The 17,684-nt window shown below is 33.0% G+C and overlaps 1 protein-coding gene across 1 annotated transcript in view; it reads right to left on the minus strand.

The window, feature by feature from the left end:
• Positions 1 to 17,684, minus strand: part of LOC106459529 — a 51,791-nt gene that overhangs the window by 17,874 nt on the left and 16,233 nt on the right. Inside the window, exon 3 of the mRNA XM_022386034.1 lies at positions 3,350 to 3,443. Within this exon, the coding sequence (XP_022241742.1) occupies positions 3,350 to 3,443 (94 nt within the window). The remainder of the gene's footprint in view (positions 1 to 3,349; positions 3,444 to 17,684) is intronic.

Raw genomic sequence — 17,684 nt, forward strand, 5'->3', positions numbered from 1 at the left:
CAAGAGTTTTGTCTCTAAAATATTTTTAAATACATTTTTTTTAGATTGTTAGAATTAACATAAAATGGCCTTAAAATTTTGTAGCAAAAATATATGAAAAGCTAGAGGAAATACTGTCTTCAAATACAACAACAAAGGAGTAAGTTACTTTTTTTATCCTAACTGTTGTACAAGAAAACATGTCATAAACACAAATGTGTACAAAATTCTGACAAAAATTTAAAATACTATTAATAACATTCAGTGGGTTTCTCCCTACAAATTTCCACAAGAGTACTGTACTAAAACTACTGAATTTTTGTTTAGGAAAATAAACATATTACTTTGTAACTTTTTCAAAAAACAAATTTTTGTATAAAGTTAATACACTTTGTTACTTTAAAACACAGCTAACAAAATATTTTATAAAATATGACCTAGTTTTGACTATAGGCCTAACATCCTATTGTATGTTAGTTGAATACTTCTTTCATTACTGGAAATAAAACTATTTTTCAAAATATGTTAAAAAATGAATACACATTAGTTGATGAACAATACTGATATTCATAAAAAATAAAATAGAGAAATGTCTAAGCTTGCTAAATGGAATACTTATGTTAAACATTTTTCAAACATATTATTCATGCATGTTTCAAATTATGTTAAATGTTGTTAGAGACTGATACTTTGACTCAAAACAGGGGCAATCCAGAATAAGGAGGATGGGAGAATTCCAACTAGTCCTTTAGTAGCACAACTAATACTTTTATATTACTTTTACAAGCAAAGGTACCTGTTCCCAGTGATGGGAACAGTTTAAGATAATCTATCGATTTAAACTATTTTCTGGACTTTAAAAAAGGTTAATTGAGTCACACTCTTGGTTTCACTCAGAGCCAAAGCTCTGAGCTACTTTTACCACCCACCGCAAAAAGTAATTGTTGAGCATTTCAGTCACACTAAGAACTGCTAAACAATAACATATGGTGAATCTACATTTTTATTCTTTAATTTATGTCACATCTTGAAATGTGAATGATAGTATAATTAATTCCTCACAATTTAGTGTAGAATATCCTGCTTGCAGAATAAAATTTGGCATCAACATTATTCATGGCTGTTTTCCCCTCATTTCAAAAGTGAACATTGAGCTTTGCCTGCGGAGCTTTTCAAGCACAGCATGGAAAGAGACAGACAAATGTTTGGACAGACACCACGGTTCACAATGTATATAACATTGTTTACTTTACTTATAATTACACACTAATAGTTACTTTAGTAATAAAATTAATTAAAAAGCACACAAAAGGTAACAGGAGTAGTTCCATCGGTTGTAATCCAACAATTTCAAAGCTTATATCTATATTTCCAGTAATGTAATCAATATGAAAATAAAAACAGTTAAAAGAAAAACATTTCAAATTTTGTAATTAAAATTAAATAGTTATGATTATGTTTAGAAAATATACATAAAGACTCAAACCCAGTGTTTAGCTTTTGTAAACAGGATGCCCATTTTCGATTTTTTAAGTTGTCACTTATACAGTCATGACACTTGCATTTTTGATTATTTTGGACATCAACAATAAGAAAACATCTTTCTTGCAAGTATTCTAACTTCCAAACAAAGAAAAATCAATTCTATAACATGTTTATAAGAGCTGCAGATATTCTAAGTAATACTAACATTGATGAAAAATCTTTAAAATCTAGACACATTGTTAAAGTGAACAGAAAAAGATCAGACACTAAACTTTACCATAGCAACACTTAATTTATATTCACAATGTTGTGTTAATATAGAAATAATCAGTTACTGGTTGAGGCTGTAACTGGACTGCCATATACATTAGCTGTTCTGACTTAAAAAAAAACTGAAAAAAAAATACAGTAATTAATAGACCAATAAAATAAAAACACTCACATCTAATATTTCTTTTTCATACTATATTGTAGTATAAGGACTTTTGGCTGATTTTTTATTAATTTCTAAAAAAAACAGATGGGGGTTTGAACCCCCTAATTCTGAAGCCTACTTATAAAACATTAAATAATAAAGTTATACATTTCTGAAAACAATAGTTGAAGGGGTGGGGTAGGTGGTTTAGACCTAATGGACCCCCTTCTCATAAATCCATGTCTGCTTATAATACATTAAAGAATACTGTTATTAAATCCTTTAAAAAAAATGGAGGTGGGACACAGACCCTCTAGATCTGCACCTACTTATACAAAATTAAATAATAGTTATTAATTTCTGAAAAAAATGGGTGAGGGTTTGCTTCCTTGAACACCTTCCCTAGATCTATGCCTGTTCATAGAAAATTAAATAATACAATTACACAATTATATATTAGAAACATAACATAATAAAAAAAAATCAGTACATTTACACTTTATTTAACACTCAAGTAGCCAGAGGGTTGGCTGTGGGTGCTGCCAGCTAGTTGACTTCCCTCTAGTCAGCAGTTCAAAATTAGTGCCAATAACAGATAACCTTGCTAGCTTTACAATAACAAAGACAGGAAGAACAAATTTATCTCAAAGCATCCCCCCCCAAACTTACCCATCATGTAGCTTTGTGCTTAACAAACAAACACAATGGTAATATTTTGATTATATGAATAGTTGAAAAAATCAAAAACAGTAAATAATCAGAAACCTTAATCTCAATTAGTTGATCATTTTCATGAAAATCAAATCAATCATCCTTTCAATTAATCAACTGTTTCAATAATCAAAAACTGGAACAACTGATTTTGATCAGTTGATTATTTTCATGCCAATAAATTTAATCATAGGTCAATTATTCAACTGTTGAAATAAAAAACTAATTTTGATTAGTTGATTATTCTTGTGACATTAATCAGTTAATCATACTTTGATTAATCAATTAGTTTATGAGACACTGACTGATGTAATAACTTCTCACAGGTATTTGATTATATCAGTTAACCCGTTAAATCACCCAGCTCTACACATGGTTAGTTGATGTTGCTACATATATTATAAGTAAAGAACATGAAAGTGATCAACGGCTGTCCATTTTCAGGATAACATAAACTAAAAGGTTTAAAAGCAGTTATTAATACAAAAATAGTTAACTCAACATAAAAAAATATAATGGAAAAAAAGGTATGTAGAACATTCTACCTTATTAACTTAACTTGAGAAATACAAAAAATAAAGAAAATACACTATCCTTTTGTAAACTGAAATAAAAAATAACAATTTATCCAATTGCTAATTTAACTTGGTCACAAATATAATTAAGGAAAAATTAATAACAAGTATTCTAACCTATTGTTAGCTTAAAAAATACATAAAAAGAATACAGACAGAACACCTGCATGAAGCATATACTTACAGATTCTGGTAAAGTTAAGTAAATAATTCTGTACTTTTCCAAAATAACAACACCTTCTTCCCAATTGATTTGTGAATCGTCTGGTTCTTCCAGCCTTCAGAAATATACTGTTATATACCATCAACCTAATACTTTCTAAGCTATTATTCAGGGTTCAAAGTAATAAAGCTATGCATAACATTACAATGTGTGATTCAGTCTATTTCAGATGTAGCTTATCATTCACTTCAAATCAAGGTAAAACTTAAAATGTTTAGTTTATACTACTTATATTTCTAGGAATTTAGTTAATAATTTTTTTGATCCTTTGAAGAAAACATTGTTCAAGGAAATTACTTTCAATAAAAAATAGATTGTAAAATCTATGTGTGATAAAAACAACAAAATAAGTTAATATATATAGTAGTCTTTGGATACATTAGGTTAGAAAAGATAACAAAACTTTTCTGAATAATTAAAACAATACAAGTAAATGTAATAAAAAATTCAAACAATGGAACTAAAAAAACTGAAATAAAATAAAACAAAAAAATGTATTAAATCAGAAAATTGAAGAGCCGTGGTTTAATTTCGGTTATTTTTAACAGCAAAAGTGATTAACAGAACAACATGATCTTCTTCCTTTTGTAAACCTGAAAATGGTGTAACAAGATTACAAAATGCAGGTCTTCAGTGCTTTATCCCACACTATTCATGCAGAAGGTAACATCTAGTTCACAATTCACAGGCATACCTTGCAAGCCTTCACTTTTAAAAATTGTTGATTAGGTGACTGCAATATTATCAATTTTGACTGAAATCACGAGACTAGCCTCTTATGACCAAATTGTGAATTGCAGGTAAATTTAATACATAGTTTTAAAAACTTCTTTCAGCAACAACAATAGCAACATACGGTTAAACATAAGTTCAATCATCCCCACATTAGATAAATGTCACAGTGTATATTGAAATGTTTGTAGTCAAGAGCCATAGTATAGGATGTAGTGACAGAAAGAAAACTTTGACATTCCACACAATTACAGTCCATTAATGCCTGAGCCATAACCATCTCTTAGCAGCAACTGTAAATTATTTTAGTGGTATCTCTGGTATTATAAAGGAAATCCCAGTTTCCAAACTATGATGCAGAGGATACTCATTCAGCTAAATGGAATTTTAATGGAAAGATAATCAAAACGAGTATCTACCTTCATCTTCTGACCCTTCTTTGCTTCTGTCTGTAAATACTAGTTGCACTCATGTTAATATGAGAGGTCTTAAAATACTTTGGTCACTGTAAACCCTTTAATAAATTTTTTGTTGTTAGAAGTTTTTCTTTCTGTTTTTAACAACTAACAGCTTTGAACTTGACATATTGATAACTTACTTCTAATTCTCAACACTTTCAAATCTTACACACATACACACTTTACATTAACAATCAAACACCCAAAAGTTGTAATTTTCTTATACTGGAAATGTATTTCCAAAAGTACTTACCTCCTCTCACATAAATAGTTATTCTCATTCAGTGCTGCCCTCTATATGCAAAACATTTTTTCACATGACACAAGCCTTGATTCCCACATACCCTATGATCAACACGGTTCAACTGCATCTCTCATGTAAAGTATCATGTGACAAACTTCCACCAATAAGAGTGCAACACACCCTCCAAACAAACTACCAAACTATCATTTTGAGTTTTGGCAGAAAATGGAAGCACCAGTTTTCAGTGGGGAGGAAGGGTGGGAAGTGTGAAAGGAAGTAAGTACCTATCAGAAATATATTTTCAGTATAGAAAAATTATAACTTCTGATACTGTACCTGACCTCCTCTCACGTAAATAGCTAGCATCCCATACTGAATAGGTGGAAAGACCAGTGCAAAGGAAAGAAAGAAGTCTTCTTTGAAATCATCCGAAGAACACTCTAAAAGAGGAGATCCTCATATTAGAGGATCATAAGTGGGAGACCACACCACTTCTGTACCAGATATACTTTTCGCCCCATGTGGAAAGAGGTAATGCAAACATGGGAGGAGCACATCCAAAAGGGAGAGAACAATGATTGGATAGGGATACGAACCACGCAACTTCTGAATCTCAATCCCATAGATTACATTGTTGTGGGTGAGAGGAAAAAGGATGTGCCCTTAAGTGTAGAGTGGCTAGGGTGTGAAGGACTGTACCTGGCAAGTCAACTGCAATTCAAAACCCAGCCATCTGGTGGGGGTAGGAAAGAGGACCATACCATCTTCACCTCAAGTTCAGCAGACCTGAGGGAAATATTATACCCACCGACCTGTGAAAAGAACACATGATAGCAAAGTGAGAACATGTTTGACTGAATAAAGATGTTTCCATATTGTAAGATAACCCACTAAAAACCAATCAGGCAGAAACCACCCCCAGTGCAATAAAATACCCGGTATTAAATTAAAATCATTGAGGGATAGCATAAGAGGAAGAATCATAGTAACCTGCAAGTTCCTTCACCATGACCCACAATGGCATGAGTGAACAAAAGTGCAACTGAATGAGAGAACAGAGACATCTGTAATACATGTATGCGGACTTATTTTGATTTGTCCAGCTCTGAATCCAAAACCCAGCCACTGGCAACAGACATCTATGTGGAGGTAGGATGAGGGATCCCAAATAAAGGGGGTTAACCGTAATTTTGATGGCTTATTCCAAAGCTACAACATCCCCTCAACAAGTAGACCCATACACAGATGGAGCATCAGAAGGGAGGACATCTTGTCATTTACACCAGCAGAACACCATTGGCCTAATCTCAACTGAATGGTTTCGTTATTGATTGTATTGTATATCACTATCTCATTCAGAAGAATTCCTTTATGGTCCACCACCCCACACCATCACAGTCTCACTGAAGTCTGACAAATGGCCACAGGTGGAAGACGATAACCCGATGATTAAGAAACAGCAATCTGTTGCAGATAGTGAGAGATGAATATGGTATGGTCCACATGCTTGATTGATGAATTTCTTCTAAGGGATGGCAGAGATGAGATGCCAGTGAAAAGGTAAGGTGCCTAACCTGAGGAGAAGACATCTGAAACAAATTACAGGAAGAAGGAAACAAGAAAGTATAAACCAACCGAATTAAAGGCCGAACTTTAAAGGCAGGAGAAAGGTCACAAACAGAGGACATTTGCCACAGAATGAAGAGGTGGGAATGGGCACCATGGAAGGAGGCCATGTGTGCAACATAACAATGAAGATCACATATGGGACATATTAGCTTATCAGTACCGAATTAAGAATATGGGTAGGAAATGGAAGGAAGGGAAATTTGTGAGATAGAGGAGTTACCCTCTTAAGCCACCAAAGTTTTAGGAAGGAAAGATCGATCTGGATAAAGGAGAACATACGTGGTATGATATAGGATATGTTAAATGTTGAGGGCAAATAAATCTGACCGACAATGTCCACAGGCCAATAGGAGAAGGAAATAAGTCTTAAAAGATAAGCGAAAAATTGAATATGAGGACAAAGGTTCAAACAGAAGCAAAGTAAGGCAGTGAAGAATTACACTGACATCCCAATTCGAAAGGTCAACGCACTGAGGAGAACAATGAATCTGGAAGGAACACAACAACAGGGAGAGGGTAGGTGAGGTAAAAACTTTACGGTACCTGGAAAAACAGAGTGTGGGATGAGCAGGAGAAAATCCCTGACCCAAAGACAGAAAACATTCCACTTAGAATGATAAACATTCATAGAGGCAGGCTGAAGAGAACAAGCTAAAAATGAAGCGACTCAACAGGACAATCAGGATATCCTCACCAAGGACCAGGTAAAAACCAGGCATGAAGATGGAGGTTATAAAGGACTGGATGAAACACCAGTGAGCAAGGTTGATGTAGAAGGGATGGAGTAAGAGGAAGATATAATGGTAAGGCAGATTGGAGCTGGAGCAGCCATGGAAACCATGGTTGTGCTGGCCAGTAAGGAGCAATTAGAAGGACTTGATATGGAGTGGCATGGATGATCAAAATCACCCTAAGAAGAAGATAGATGGGAGGATACACATAAAGGTATTTTTTGGTGAAATCTTGACCAAAACATAGGTAATCTGGTATTGATGGATGTGGCAAATTCATCTAGGTGAAGATTGAGAGACCAATCCATTGGATAAACTTTGTTGGGACAGGAATGACAATCTGCGACAAAATTGAATGCACCTGGAACATGGCACACAAGGAGCAAATACCAAGCGTTTGGGCCCAAAACATGAGATCCAAGGTTCGACCAGAAAGGGAACAAGAACAGGTGCCACCCTGGTGATTGACATAAGCCATCACTGTAGAATTGTTGGAATGGATTACTGGAAAGATGATGAAAATGATCCATAGCACAAAGTATGGCCAGAAGCTTCTTGCTGATCGACCCACGCCCCCCAGCCCTGGAAGGAAGTGTCCATGAAGGTATGCAAATCCAGAAAAGAGAGAGGAAGCGGAACACCCACCGACTTGTGAGCCCTGGCCATCCACCAATGCAGATCATCAACAAGGGAAGGAGGAAGGAAAATAGGAGCCTATAATGGATCCTGCACAAGATTCCTCTGGTCCTGCAAAGCCCACTGAAGAGACTTCACATGCACTCGACCCAAGGAGATAAGGGCTTCCATAGAAGATCACATCCCCAAAAGCAATAGAACCTCATGAACAGTAAGAGGGAGCAGCAAGAGCGTGGAGAACTGAAAGCTCCATCTAATGAAGTCAAAGAGGAGAAGATTGGATCTGACTGAGGTGAGTGTTGAAAAAGACACCCAAGTGGACAAGATATTGGGTGGGTAAAGGGAATGACTTCTCCAACTTTATTAACCAAGCCACATGAGCTGCTTCCAGAAGCAATAGATGAGTGTGATGGGCAGACTTCCATTTGGAACAAGCTAACAGAAGCCAGTTGCCTATGTAATGGTGTAAATGCAACTCCTGAGCATGCATATGTTGGGCAAAAGCCTTAACTACTCTACAAAAGACACACCGGGCTGAAGCAAGCTTATGAGGAACAAACCGAAGATAACACCACAACAGATTAGATATTGGAATGTGCAGATAAGCATTTGCAATGCCTATCTTGGTCATCCATAAACTGGAGAAAAAGCCCACCTGAGAATGAGAAAAGACTCCATGGTAAATTGAGGCAGAACCAACAATTGATTGAGGCAGGACAAATCAATCACAGGCCACCAGTCCTCCAGTTTTCTTGTGTACCACAAACAGCCTGGAATAAAAACCTGAAAAAGAATGAGTTACAGGTTTGATGACATTCTGGGATAGAAAATTTTGTAGTGCCTCGGACAGACATTGACTGGTGGTACGATCCTGAGGCAATGGAAAGGATATGAATACTTGAGACAACAGAGGAGGGGAAAGGAAGTGGATGACAAGTAGTTTGGATAACACCCGATTAATCCACTGAATTGTGACAAACAGTTGCCATAGGGGAACAAAATCGATCAAACATGCCCCCAATGGGTAGTCATTGGTACTTTTGGCAACACGTCCATCTGCGTCAAATAATACGGCGAGAGGAGGAACCCCTGGAGGTAGGAACTGGTAAGGGCTGAGAAACAGTATTAGGGGCTTGTCTGGACTTTGAATGAGACAAATGATCAACCAAAGATGAAAGTGTCGTTTGCTGCCTCACCAATTCCACACAGGGTTCCAAAGTCCAGACCACTGGAGAAGTCCCGGAGATAAGTAGGTGGTAAACAAACTTGATTCCAACAACAGAGAAATCACATGTGTAAGGAAAGAGCTAGAGAAGACAAACATGCCAACATGAAGATAATCAAGGAGAGGCTATTCCTCATGATCTTGATGGAGCACCTCAGAAAGGAGGTAGATAGTGGACAAGTACTGTAGGAAAGTTGATATAGTAAGATAAAGGTGGGAAAACTGGGTGTGTGTATGTATGTTTTCTTATAGCAAAGCCACATTGGGCTATTTGCTGTGTTCACTGAGGAGAATTGAACCTCTGATTTTAGCACTGGAAATCCAAAGACCTACTGCTGTCCCATTGGGGGACTTGGGTGTGGGATAAACGAACAGGATGATCTGGGTCCGCTTCAACACGGGCAAAATCAATTCCAATCATGGAATCAACAAACGGAAATTCAGCCTGATGGTAGGCTAAAACAAACTGATTCAAAGCCCATGGAGGGAGAGACATGCTAGCATCCTCAACCATCAAAGAAACAAAACACTGCATGAACCCTAATATCCAGGGAAGGGGGAATACCAAATACTGAGAGGAGGGGGGTATTACACTAAAAATGCACTAAGTTGAAAGAAAAAACACGATTGAAGTGCACAACCAAAAAATGTCTTGACACGAGCATTGCCAAACGAGAAGAGATAGTTTGGTAGAATCAGATAGAGGGAGTCAAATGTGTCAAGAAGGTGGGTCGCACTCTTATTGGTGGAGAGTTGTTGAATTATGATTTACATGCAAGATGCAGTTGAACCATGTTGATCATAGGGTACAAAGGAGCTCAAGGTTTGTGGCAAAAAAAATGCTTTGCATATAGAGAACAGCACTGAATGAGAATAGCTATTTATGTGAGGTAATGTACCTTATCAGAAATGTTGTCTTTGTTTTCTGGTTAAATTAATTATTAAAAATAATCTAGTTATTAATTAAGCCTATAATGAAATGACACAAAAGAAACAAAATGCACTTTAACTCATAGATTAATTCTGACCATAAAAAATTATTTTAGAAACAATATCAATCTTTCTTTTACACATGTCATAACAGTACAGAAAACTTTTATTCTCATTTTCTTGGTAGATTATTTCATTCAACTTATCTAGAAAGAATGTGATTCATGAAACTGTTTAGCTGATTAGAACAAACTCTAAATGGCCAATATATCAAGTGTCAATACCTCATCAGCAAATTGTTGGACAGGAATGTCCAAGAACAATTCAACTCAAGTTCGCTAAAGTAATATTAGTTTAAGATAAAAACTGGTATAGCAAAACAGTTGTGTATAATTAATGCATTTGTGATATAAAAAGATGTTTAATAAAAACTTAAGTTTTTTTTCTTCAAAGTGATGTATCTGGAATAATTTTTGAACTTATTTATAAAAACATTTATGTAAATGCAAAACATTAACATTTTCCTGCACTGAAAATGTATTAGGTTGTCAAGAAGTCATTATTCAGCCTAACAAACCTCTATCCGCTGTGTATTACCAAGACCAATTTTAAAAACTAGTTGAGTGTTCTGCAAAGAATATTATGCATGGTGAAGTCCATAGAAAATCTAGAACTAAAATATACTTACTAGAAGCTACTAATGATTACATTATGACTTTGGCAATTACTTAAAAATGTCAGTGATAAAAAAATGGCAATGAATAAAAAATTTCACAAAATCTAGCTCATAACTCTGAATGTGGTATTTTAGTTATCTACCACTATTACCATCAGTCTCATAATAGAAAACCTGTCACTGTGTATGTGACATGTCATTAAACCACTGCAACTTCTACCCTCTATACTTTAAAAACTGATTTCTATAAGTAGCCTTTAATGATGTCTGAGTATCAGATTAATCACAATTTAACACATTTATTTTGAAAACCATAATTACTGCTATCATTATCATGGTCTACTGTACAAACATGCTACTAATTACACAGGCCTGCAATGGTTTTCTTGTCTTGAAATTTGTACATGTTCTACAATAATTCCTGAACACGGTATCCATTTTTCTCCATCACATACAGATTTTTCACAAAATGTCATACTGCAATACATGAAAGCAAGACCACAACACGTAGTTTTGAGACTAAAAGATGTAGATTTAAAAAAAAAATTAGGATGAATCAGGATGCATATTTGTTTGACATCAATGTTCTTCCCTTTTCTCCAGTTTGTTTGTATTTTTTTTAACAAACAACAATAAAAATTGTTCATTGTGGTAAATCAAAGAATAATTTGATCTAAGTAAGAGTTTTTATTCTTCTTGATTTGTAAAAAATCCTTATATGATAGAAAAAAATTAATATTATTTTCGAAATTTGTGTAGCTGAATTAGGGAAAATCCATTATTAAAACCAAAACAACTTTGATGAAGTTCAAATTTGCAGGCATGTGTTATTAATTCAGCTAATCAAATAAGATTTAATGTTAATTTAGTTAGTGGAACTGACCAGTAAGTCTACATTTTATAAAAAGAACGTTGCATGGAAACATGAACTGTTTGTTTTCCACAAACTATTGGAAAAATTATGAGTTTAATTACTGTAAATATTAATAACAACAGCTGATCACCCATGTTAGACTACAGATACTATATTTATGTTATTAAAACTTAATGGCAACAACTAAATTGGAATTAACTCATAAGAAGCTAAGTTAATAAAAAATGTTTGAATAACAACATAGTTTTATTTACTTTATTTCAAACTAAAATTACAACTGACTTTTAACATACTCAAGAGAAAAAAGTAAAAATTAACTATTAATCACATGTACTTCAATTATGATTTATAAGTGTTTAATTGTGTTTGCCTTATGTTTGAATCACAAGATATGTTTGGCTACTAAAACTTTTGCACAAAAGTGCAGCTATAAATTACAATGGCCAGGGTAAGCACTGTGATTTGCAGAGAATACATAATTTAGGAAGATGCTCATTTTGTAATGTGTTAGTTTAACTAAGTGAAATAATGTCAGATATTAAGAGTTATTAACAAAGTACAAGGAGCTACCTTGGAGCTTTGCAGACAGAACTTATGAAACTTTTAAAGCTCATTATACATAATAAGTACAGATAAGAAACTGCGAATAGGGTGAAAGGATTAAATGAAGAAATTATTGGAAATACACGCATACTTGGTTAGATCTAAAACTCAAAGAAAGAAGATTGCACCTTATAACTCTATTTAAACAGGTTAGGAAACTCCATGTTTAAGAAGCAAAGTGCAAGTGACTTTAACATGGACTAAATTTAGAAAGAGGCCTGTGAAAATCTTTAACTTTGAAGAATCATGTCATGTCTTTTAGAAAACATGAAACTAAAAGGTCAGTTAGTTATACTAAAATGTTCACTGAAAGTAAGATTAGTTCGTCTTATACTAAAACTAAAGTCTTTGTAGCAAGTCACTTTACTTAAAGGTTGTGATTGTGATTAACATGTTAAATATTAAGGATATTATTCAGTCTTTGTTAAGTTAATGTAACAAATATGTTGTTTTAGGATAGTTTTAAGAGTCTTCCATAGAGCTATACAAAAGATATGAGGTAGGGATAATTTTGGTTAGGAGAAATAGGCCGAAAGCTTATCAGATGGAAAAAGACAGCAATCTTTACCTTCTGGACTAGAGCTAGTGATTTAATCAATATAATCAATTACCTATGAATCGTAATTACATCTATATTACTGTAAAGCTACTAAGGCTATCTGCCATTGCCAATAAATTTGAACTGCTGACTAGAGGGAAGGCAACTTGCTTGCACTGCACCAACTTTCTGGCAACTTTAGTGTTAAATAAAGTATATATATATATATTTACCATTTTTTTTAACCTTGTGTTATGTTTCTAATTCTTATGTAACTGTATTCTTTAATGTTGTACAAGCAGGCATGGTTATAGGGAGAATAGTTCAATGGTCAAGAAACCATTTTTTTCAGGAATTAATAATGATAAAAACAGCCAGAATTCCTTACAATACAGTATATTATCAAAAAAAGAAACATTAAATGTCAGTGTTTTTATTTGATTGGGATATTAATTACCACAAAAGCTTTTTTGAGGTTTTCTAAAATCAACACAGCTGAAGTCTACAGCACTCCAGTTATATTAAGGCCTCAGCCAATAACTGATTATTTATAAGCTAATAAAACAATATTAATGTCAATCAGATGTTGCCATGGCAAAGTTTAGTGTCTTGGTTTTTCCTACACTCCAACAAAATATTATAAGTTAAAGTTATTACTGTAAGTCAGCTGTAAAAGCTGTAACTTTTAATATTATATAATTAATCAGTAAGTAAACTCAAAATGAAACTGCTAACTTTAACAATATGTCTAGATTTTTATTTTCATCAAAGTTAGTATTGTTTACGAAATTTACAACTCTTAATACAAACATATTACAGAATTCTTTGATAAAGATATCATTGAATGTTGATTTAAATACTAAAACCTTCTTTACTGTTAAAACCTGTACACTTAAAAATGATTGCACCAGTGAGTAAAATGTTGTACCTGTTCTAAAAATATTTTTCCTTACTGTAAAAGCTGTAACTTGTAATAAAATAATACTCATGATCAGAAAGTAAACTCAAAGCACTCTTAATAAAGATATTTTTCATATTATTGATGTCTAAAGTAAAGAAAGTGCAAGTGGTATGACTATACAAGGACTTCTAAGAAACTGTCTGAAAAGACATTCTGTTTACCAAAGCTATATATTTTTTTCTAAATATGATTATAAACAAGCATAAACATTTCATATTAATTTTAAAATGTGAAATGTTTTTTTACCATTTTTATTTTCATATCAATCACATTACTAGAAATAAAGATACAAGTTTTGAAATCACTGAATTATATCCTGACTGAGATAATCATTTACAGAATATATTATCATCATTTTAACTTTGTTTAGATTATTTTAGGGCCATACGGTTGACACTGATTAATCCAAGTTACCATTTTATTGTAGTGGAAGTCTCTTCTTTCATATAAAAAATACTGAAATTTTGGTGACAATGTTACACAATTAACTTGTTAGCACAATACTATACTGTCTGAATAGGCTTTCTTGTTTTATTCTTATTCATTCACTAAAGATTTTCAAACTTTGTAAGATAAAGGTATAACTATCAAAAGTTATCTTTTTAAAAATAAGTTCATGTTATTCTAATTTTCATGTGGATTTTAAATTTAGGCTACTTAAAGAATATCAAAAATACAAAGTTTTAACTTAAGTAATAAATAAAATTATGATTATTCATTTCCTTTGTTTGGTTACAAAACATCTGAATAACTTTGTAGTTATAGATGTAACACTTAGAGCCCCAACACTGTCCTAAACATACTTATAAGCATGTAAAACAATACTGAATTATATAGAAAAGTGTACACAGAATTATCTATGAGGTTCTGAGTCCATTTTACTTCATTATATAGTAATCTATAGTAATTTAGATATGTGAATAATATTATGACATTTTGTCAAATTCACTATTTGATATTATACAGCAGACTAACTGTTTAATGATGTGTGATTCTTTCACCAGGGGTGAAATTGAAAAGAATTCTCTCGCATATATATCTACACAGAACTGTTGCAACAGGGACTGATAAGTAAATAAATTGTTTGCTGATTCTAAATGTTAAACAATCCAGTTGCCTTTCGTGTATGATACATTTTCATGTACAAAGATTAGTATTAAAAAAGCAATTTAATTCTAAATTATTATATTTGAATTCTTGATACAGGGTTTTCTCTAGCTTTTCATATTTTTTGCCACTTAATAAAAATAATTTAAAAGTCAATTTCATACGCATTGCAAAAAATAACTTTTTACTATAAACCTATCATCCTTTGAGAATACCTGATCCATTTCTTGATTTTCAAGCATTTCCCTTATTTCTTGTACAGGCCTTGGTTGAAACTGATTATCGTGCCACATCAAATGCTTTTATCATTTATTCATGGAACACAGCTTTGAAAACAGCAGCAAAGAAAGTGCAAATATGACTGGATATATCAAGAATTATACTATGATGTATTAGTAGAGTAATATATAGGTTTCAGAGTGTTTTATTTTTATAGTTTCTACAAATGTTTCTTTTGCTTGTGAACTGTGAAAGTTTAGGTATGTTAAACTACATATGTTTCAAAGCTACAGAAATCTTCTTCAATGAGAAGATATCAGATAACTAGAGATAAAATAAACTTGTACACTTTATAGATGAGTTGAATGGGTAAAATGAAAAATTTAAACAAGTAATAAATGCACAAAATGTGGAGAAGAATTTATCATCATGAGGTACATGTAGTTTACTTAGACAAAAGAATATATATATACACATACAAATTTCTACGTGTGGATACAAATAACAAATCTATACAGACATACAGTACAAAACAAAAAATCATGACTGGATATTATTTAAGACTTAATAAAGGTATCTTAGTAAAGATTGCTTCTTTGCTTAAAATTTTAGTAGTTTTACTTTTAAATAGACATACTATGATGTTATTGAGTTGCAAGTTTGGAAACATGTTTTTTTTAATTATATTCACCAAATAAAATTGTCATCAAATTAGATAAGTTTACTGTTTTTTACATTTATCATATTCAAATAATATACATAAATAAGATGGCTAACTGGCTACTTAACTATTTCTATTTGCAACTGTGATATGTTTTAAATAAAAACATTATTACCTTTATTGATGATAGTAAAATATGTTTTCAATATTTAATACTCAATTTATTTGGTGTATAGACTATCAGTGTGGGATTACTATAACTTACAAAAACAAACAAACATAATTGTAACTTTGTCGTTATATTTAGACAACATTAATGACTCATTTGCCAAATAGGAAATGTCCAGATAGACTATCTTTAAAAGTGGCAAAATATTTTTTAGACAAAAACATATTTTTTTGGAAAAAAAGAGTAATACCATGATGGAATAATGCAGTATTTGAAAAAGTTATGAAGCTAGTTCACACTTTTTTTATTTTTTGCTTGTATGGAGGGGTGGGGTGTAGGGAACATGCACTAATTGATTAATGAGCCCATCAATTAATTGATTAGCAAATACCACTAATCAACCCAGCTATATTCTAGCCATAATAATCACTTTAAAACAAAACATGAACATTGTATAAGTTTGCATAAAACCTAGTGGTTATGTCTATAAAGGTTAGTAAAATAAGTTTAATTATTCCACTTTTTGATTGTTGTATTTTATAATTAATTCTCTAGTTTTGATTGTCTCTCTATTTTGAATTATTGCTGTGTCATGACTTGTTTAAGCTTTTTCCAAGATGTTATTCCAAAAATTAACCTTTTCACTCATGTATGTAATAAAACTATTTAGTGTTTCAAAGTTAGTTTGATGTGAAGAAGTGGTAAAATCACTGGTAGTTGCTTTCTTCATCTCAGGGTTTCCAATCTTACAATTTAATGTTTTTAGTAACATACAGACAAGTAGTGGCCTTTTTTTTTTTACTGATGCTAACATCATTAAATGAAAACAATTTTTGCTATTATAGGTTTAGAGACAGTGTTAAAACTTTTTGTTACTGTCTGTCTGTAAGTTTACAGGCAGTTGAAAACCCTGTTTGGTCTAGTTCAAGTTTTTTTTCAAAACATTTACTCTTGGCAACAAATTAATATACATGGCAAGAGAAATAAAACCTTCATATAAGATAGTCAATTGAGAGCCTTAGGACTGTATAACTAATTTTTATTAATTATCCTTAATTTCAAAGGGTTTTGTACTATGTACCCACACTTACCTTTATAGCCTAGAATCACTACTGATAAAAACCACAAACATTAGTAGATACCCTAGGAACAGATCAAACCACTTTTAACTTCTGTAGCATGAAACCGGGCATAACAGTAAATAATGCCTCATCATCAGAATATGCTGGATCTGAAAGTCAGAACAGTGAGAAAAAGTTCACATAAATAAACTTCCTATATTTTGTTTCAGAATTATTTCAAAATCACTATACTGCCCCATGCTAGTCACAACAAAGGAGCAAATGATATTCCTTGAGTTTGGTTCTAGGGGAAAAGTGTGTGTTCTTTTGAAAGGACAGTCACTAAAACAAATTAGGTAAGATTGTAAGCCTGATCATTCATACTGATATATACTGCTGCCATACAATTATTGTGCATTTATTAAAACACATTATCACAATCACAAATATCTGCAGACACTAGACACTGCATCTACTATAGCACTGTCAAACATGTATACATGGGATAAAGGTTAAATCATAAAAATCTAGAATAGTTAGCTGTACATCAGATTACAATTGGTCTCCCACTGCCTCCTAACTTTCACTTATGGCTCCAAGTAGGTGGATTGCACCCATCGGCCATATCCCGGGATCTTGCCTCGGCCATCATGCTAAACTAAGTGAGGGGAGCCCATCAGCAGCTAAATGCTGGCCAGGTAAAGGGATGCCACCTCAATCACTGCATGAAGACTGGACCGGTGGAAGAGGCAGATGAACCACGAAGTTAATGGCTCTGATGGTGTAACCAGCAAAGTATGTGGCTCACAAAGGCATACTCTGGTGAAAAGTGTCGAGCAGAC

This window comes from Limulus polyphemus, unplaced genomic scaffold (genome assembly GCF_000517525.1).
Source record: "Limulus polyphemus unplaced genomic scaffold, Limulus_polyphemus-2.1.2 Scaffold622, whole genome shotgun sequence".
Classification (NCBI taxonomy): domain Eukaryota; kingdom Metazoa; phylum Arthropoda; class Merostomata; order Xiphosura; family Limulidae; genus Limulus; species Limulus polyphemus.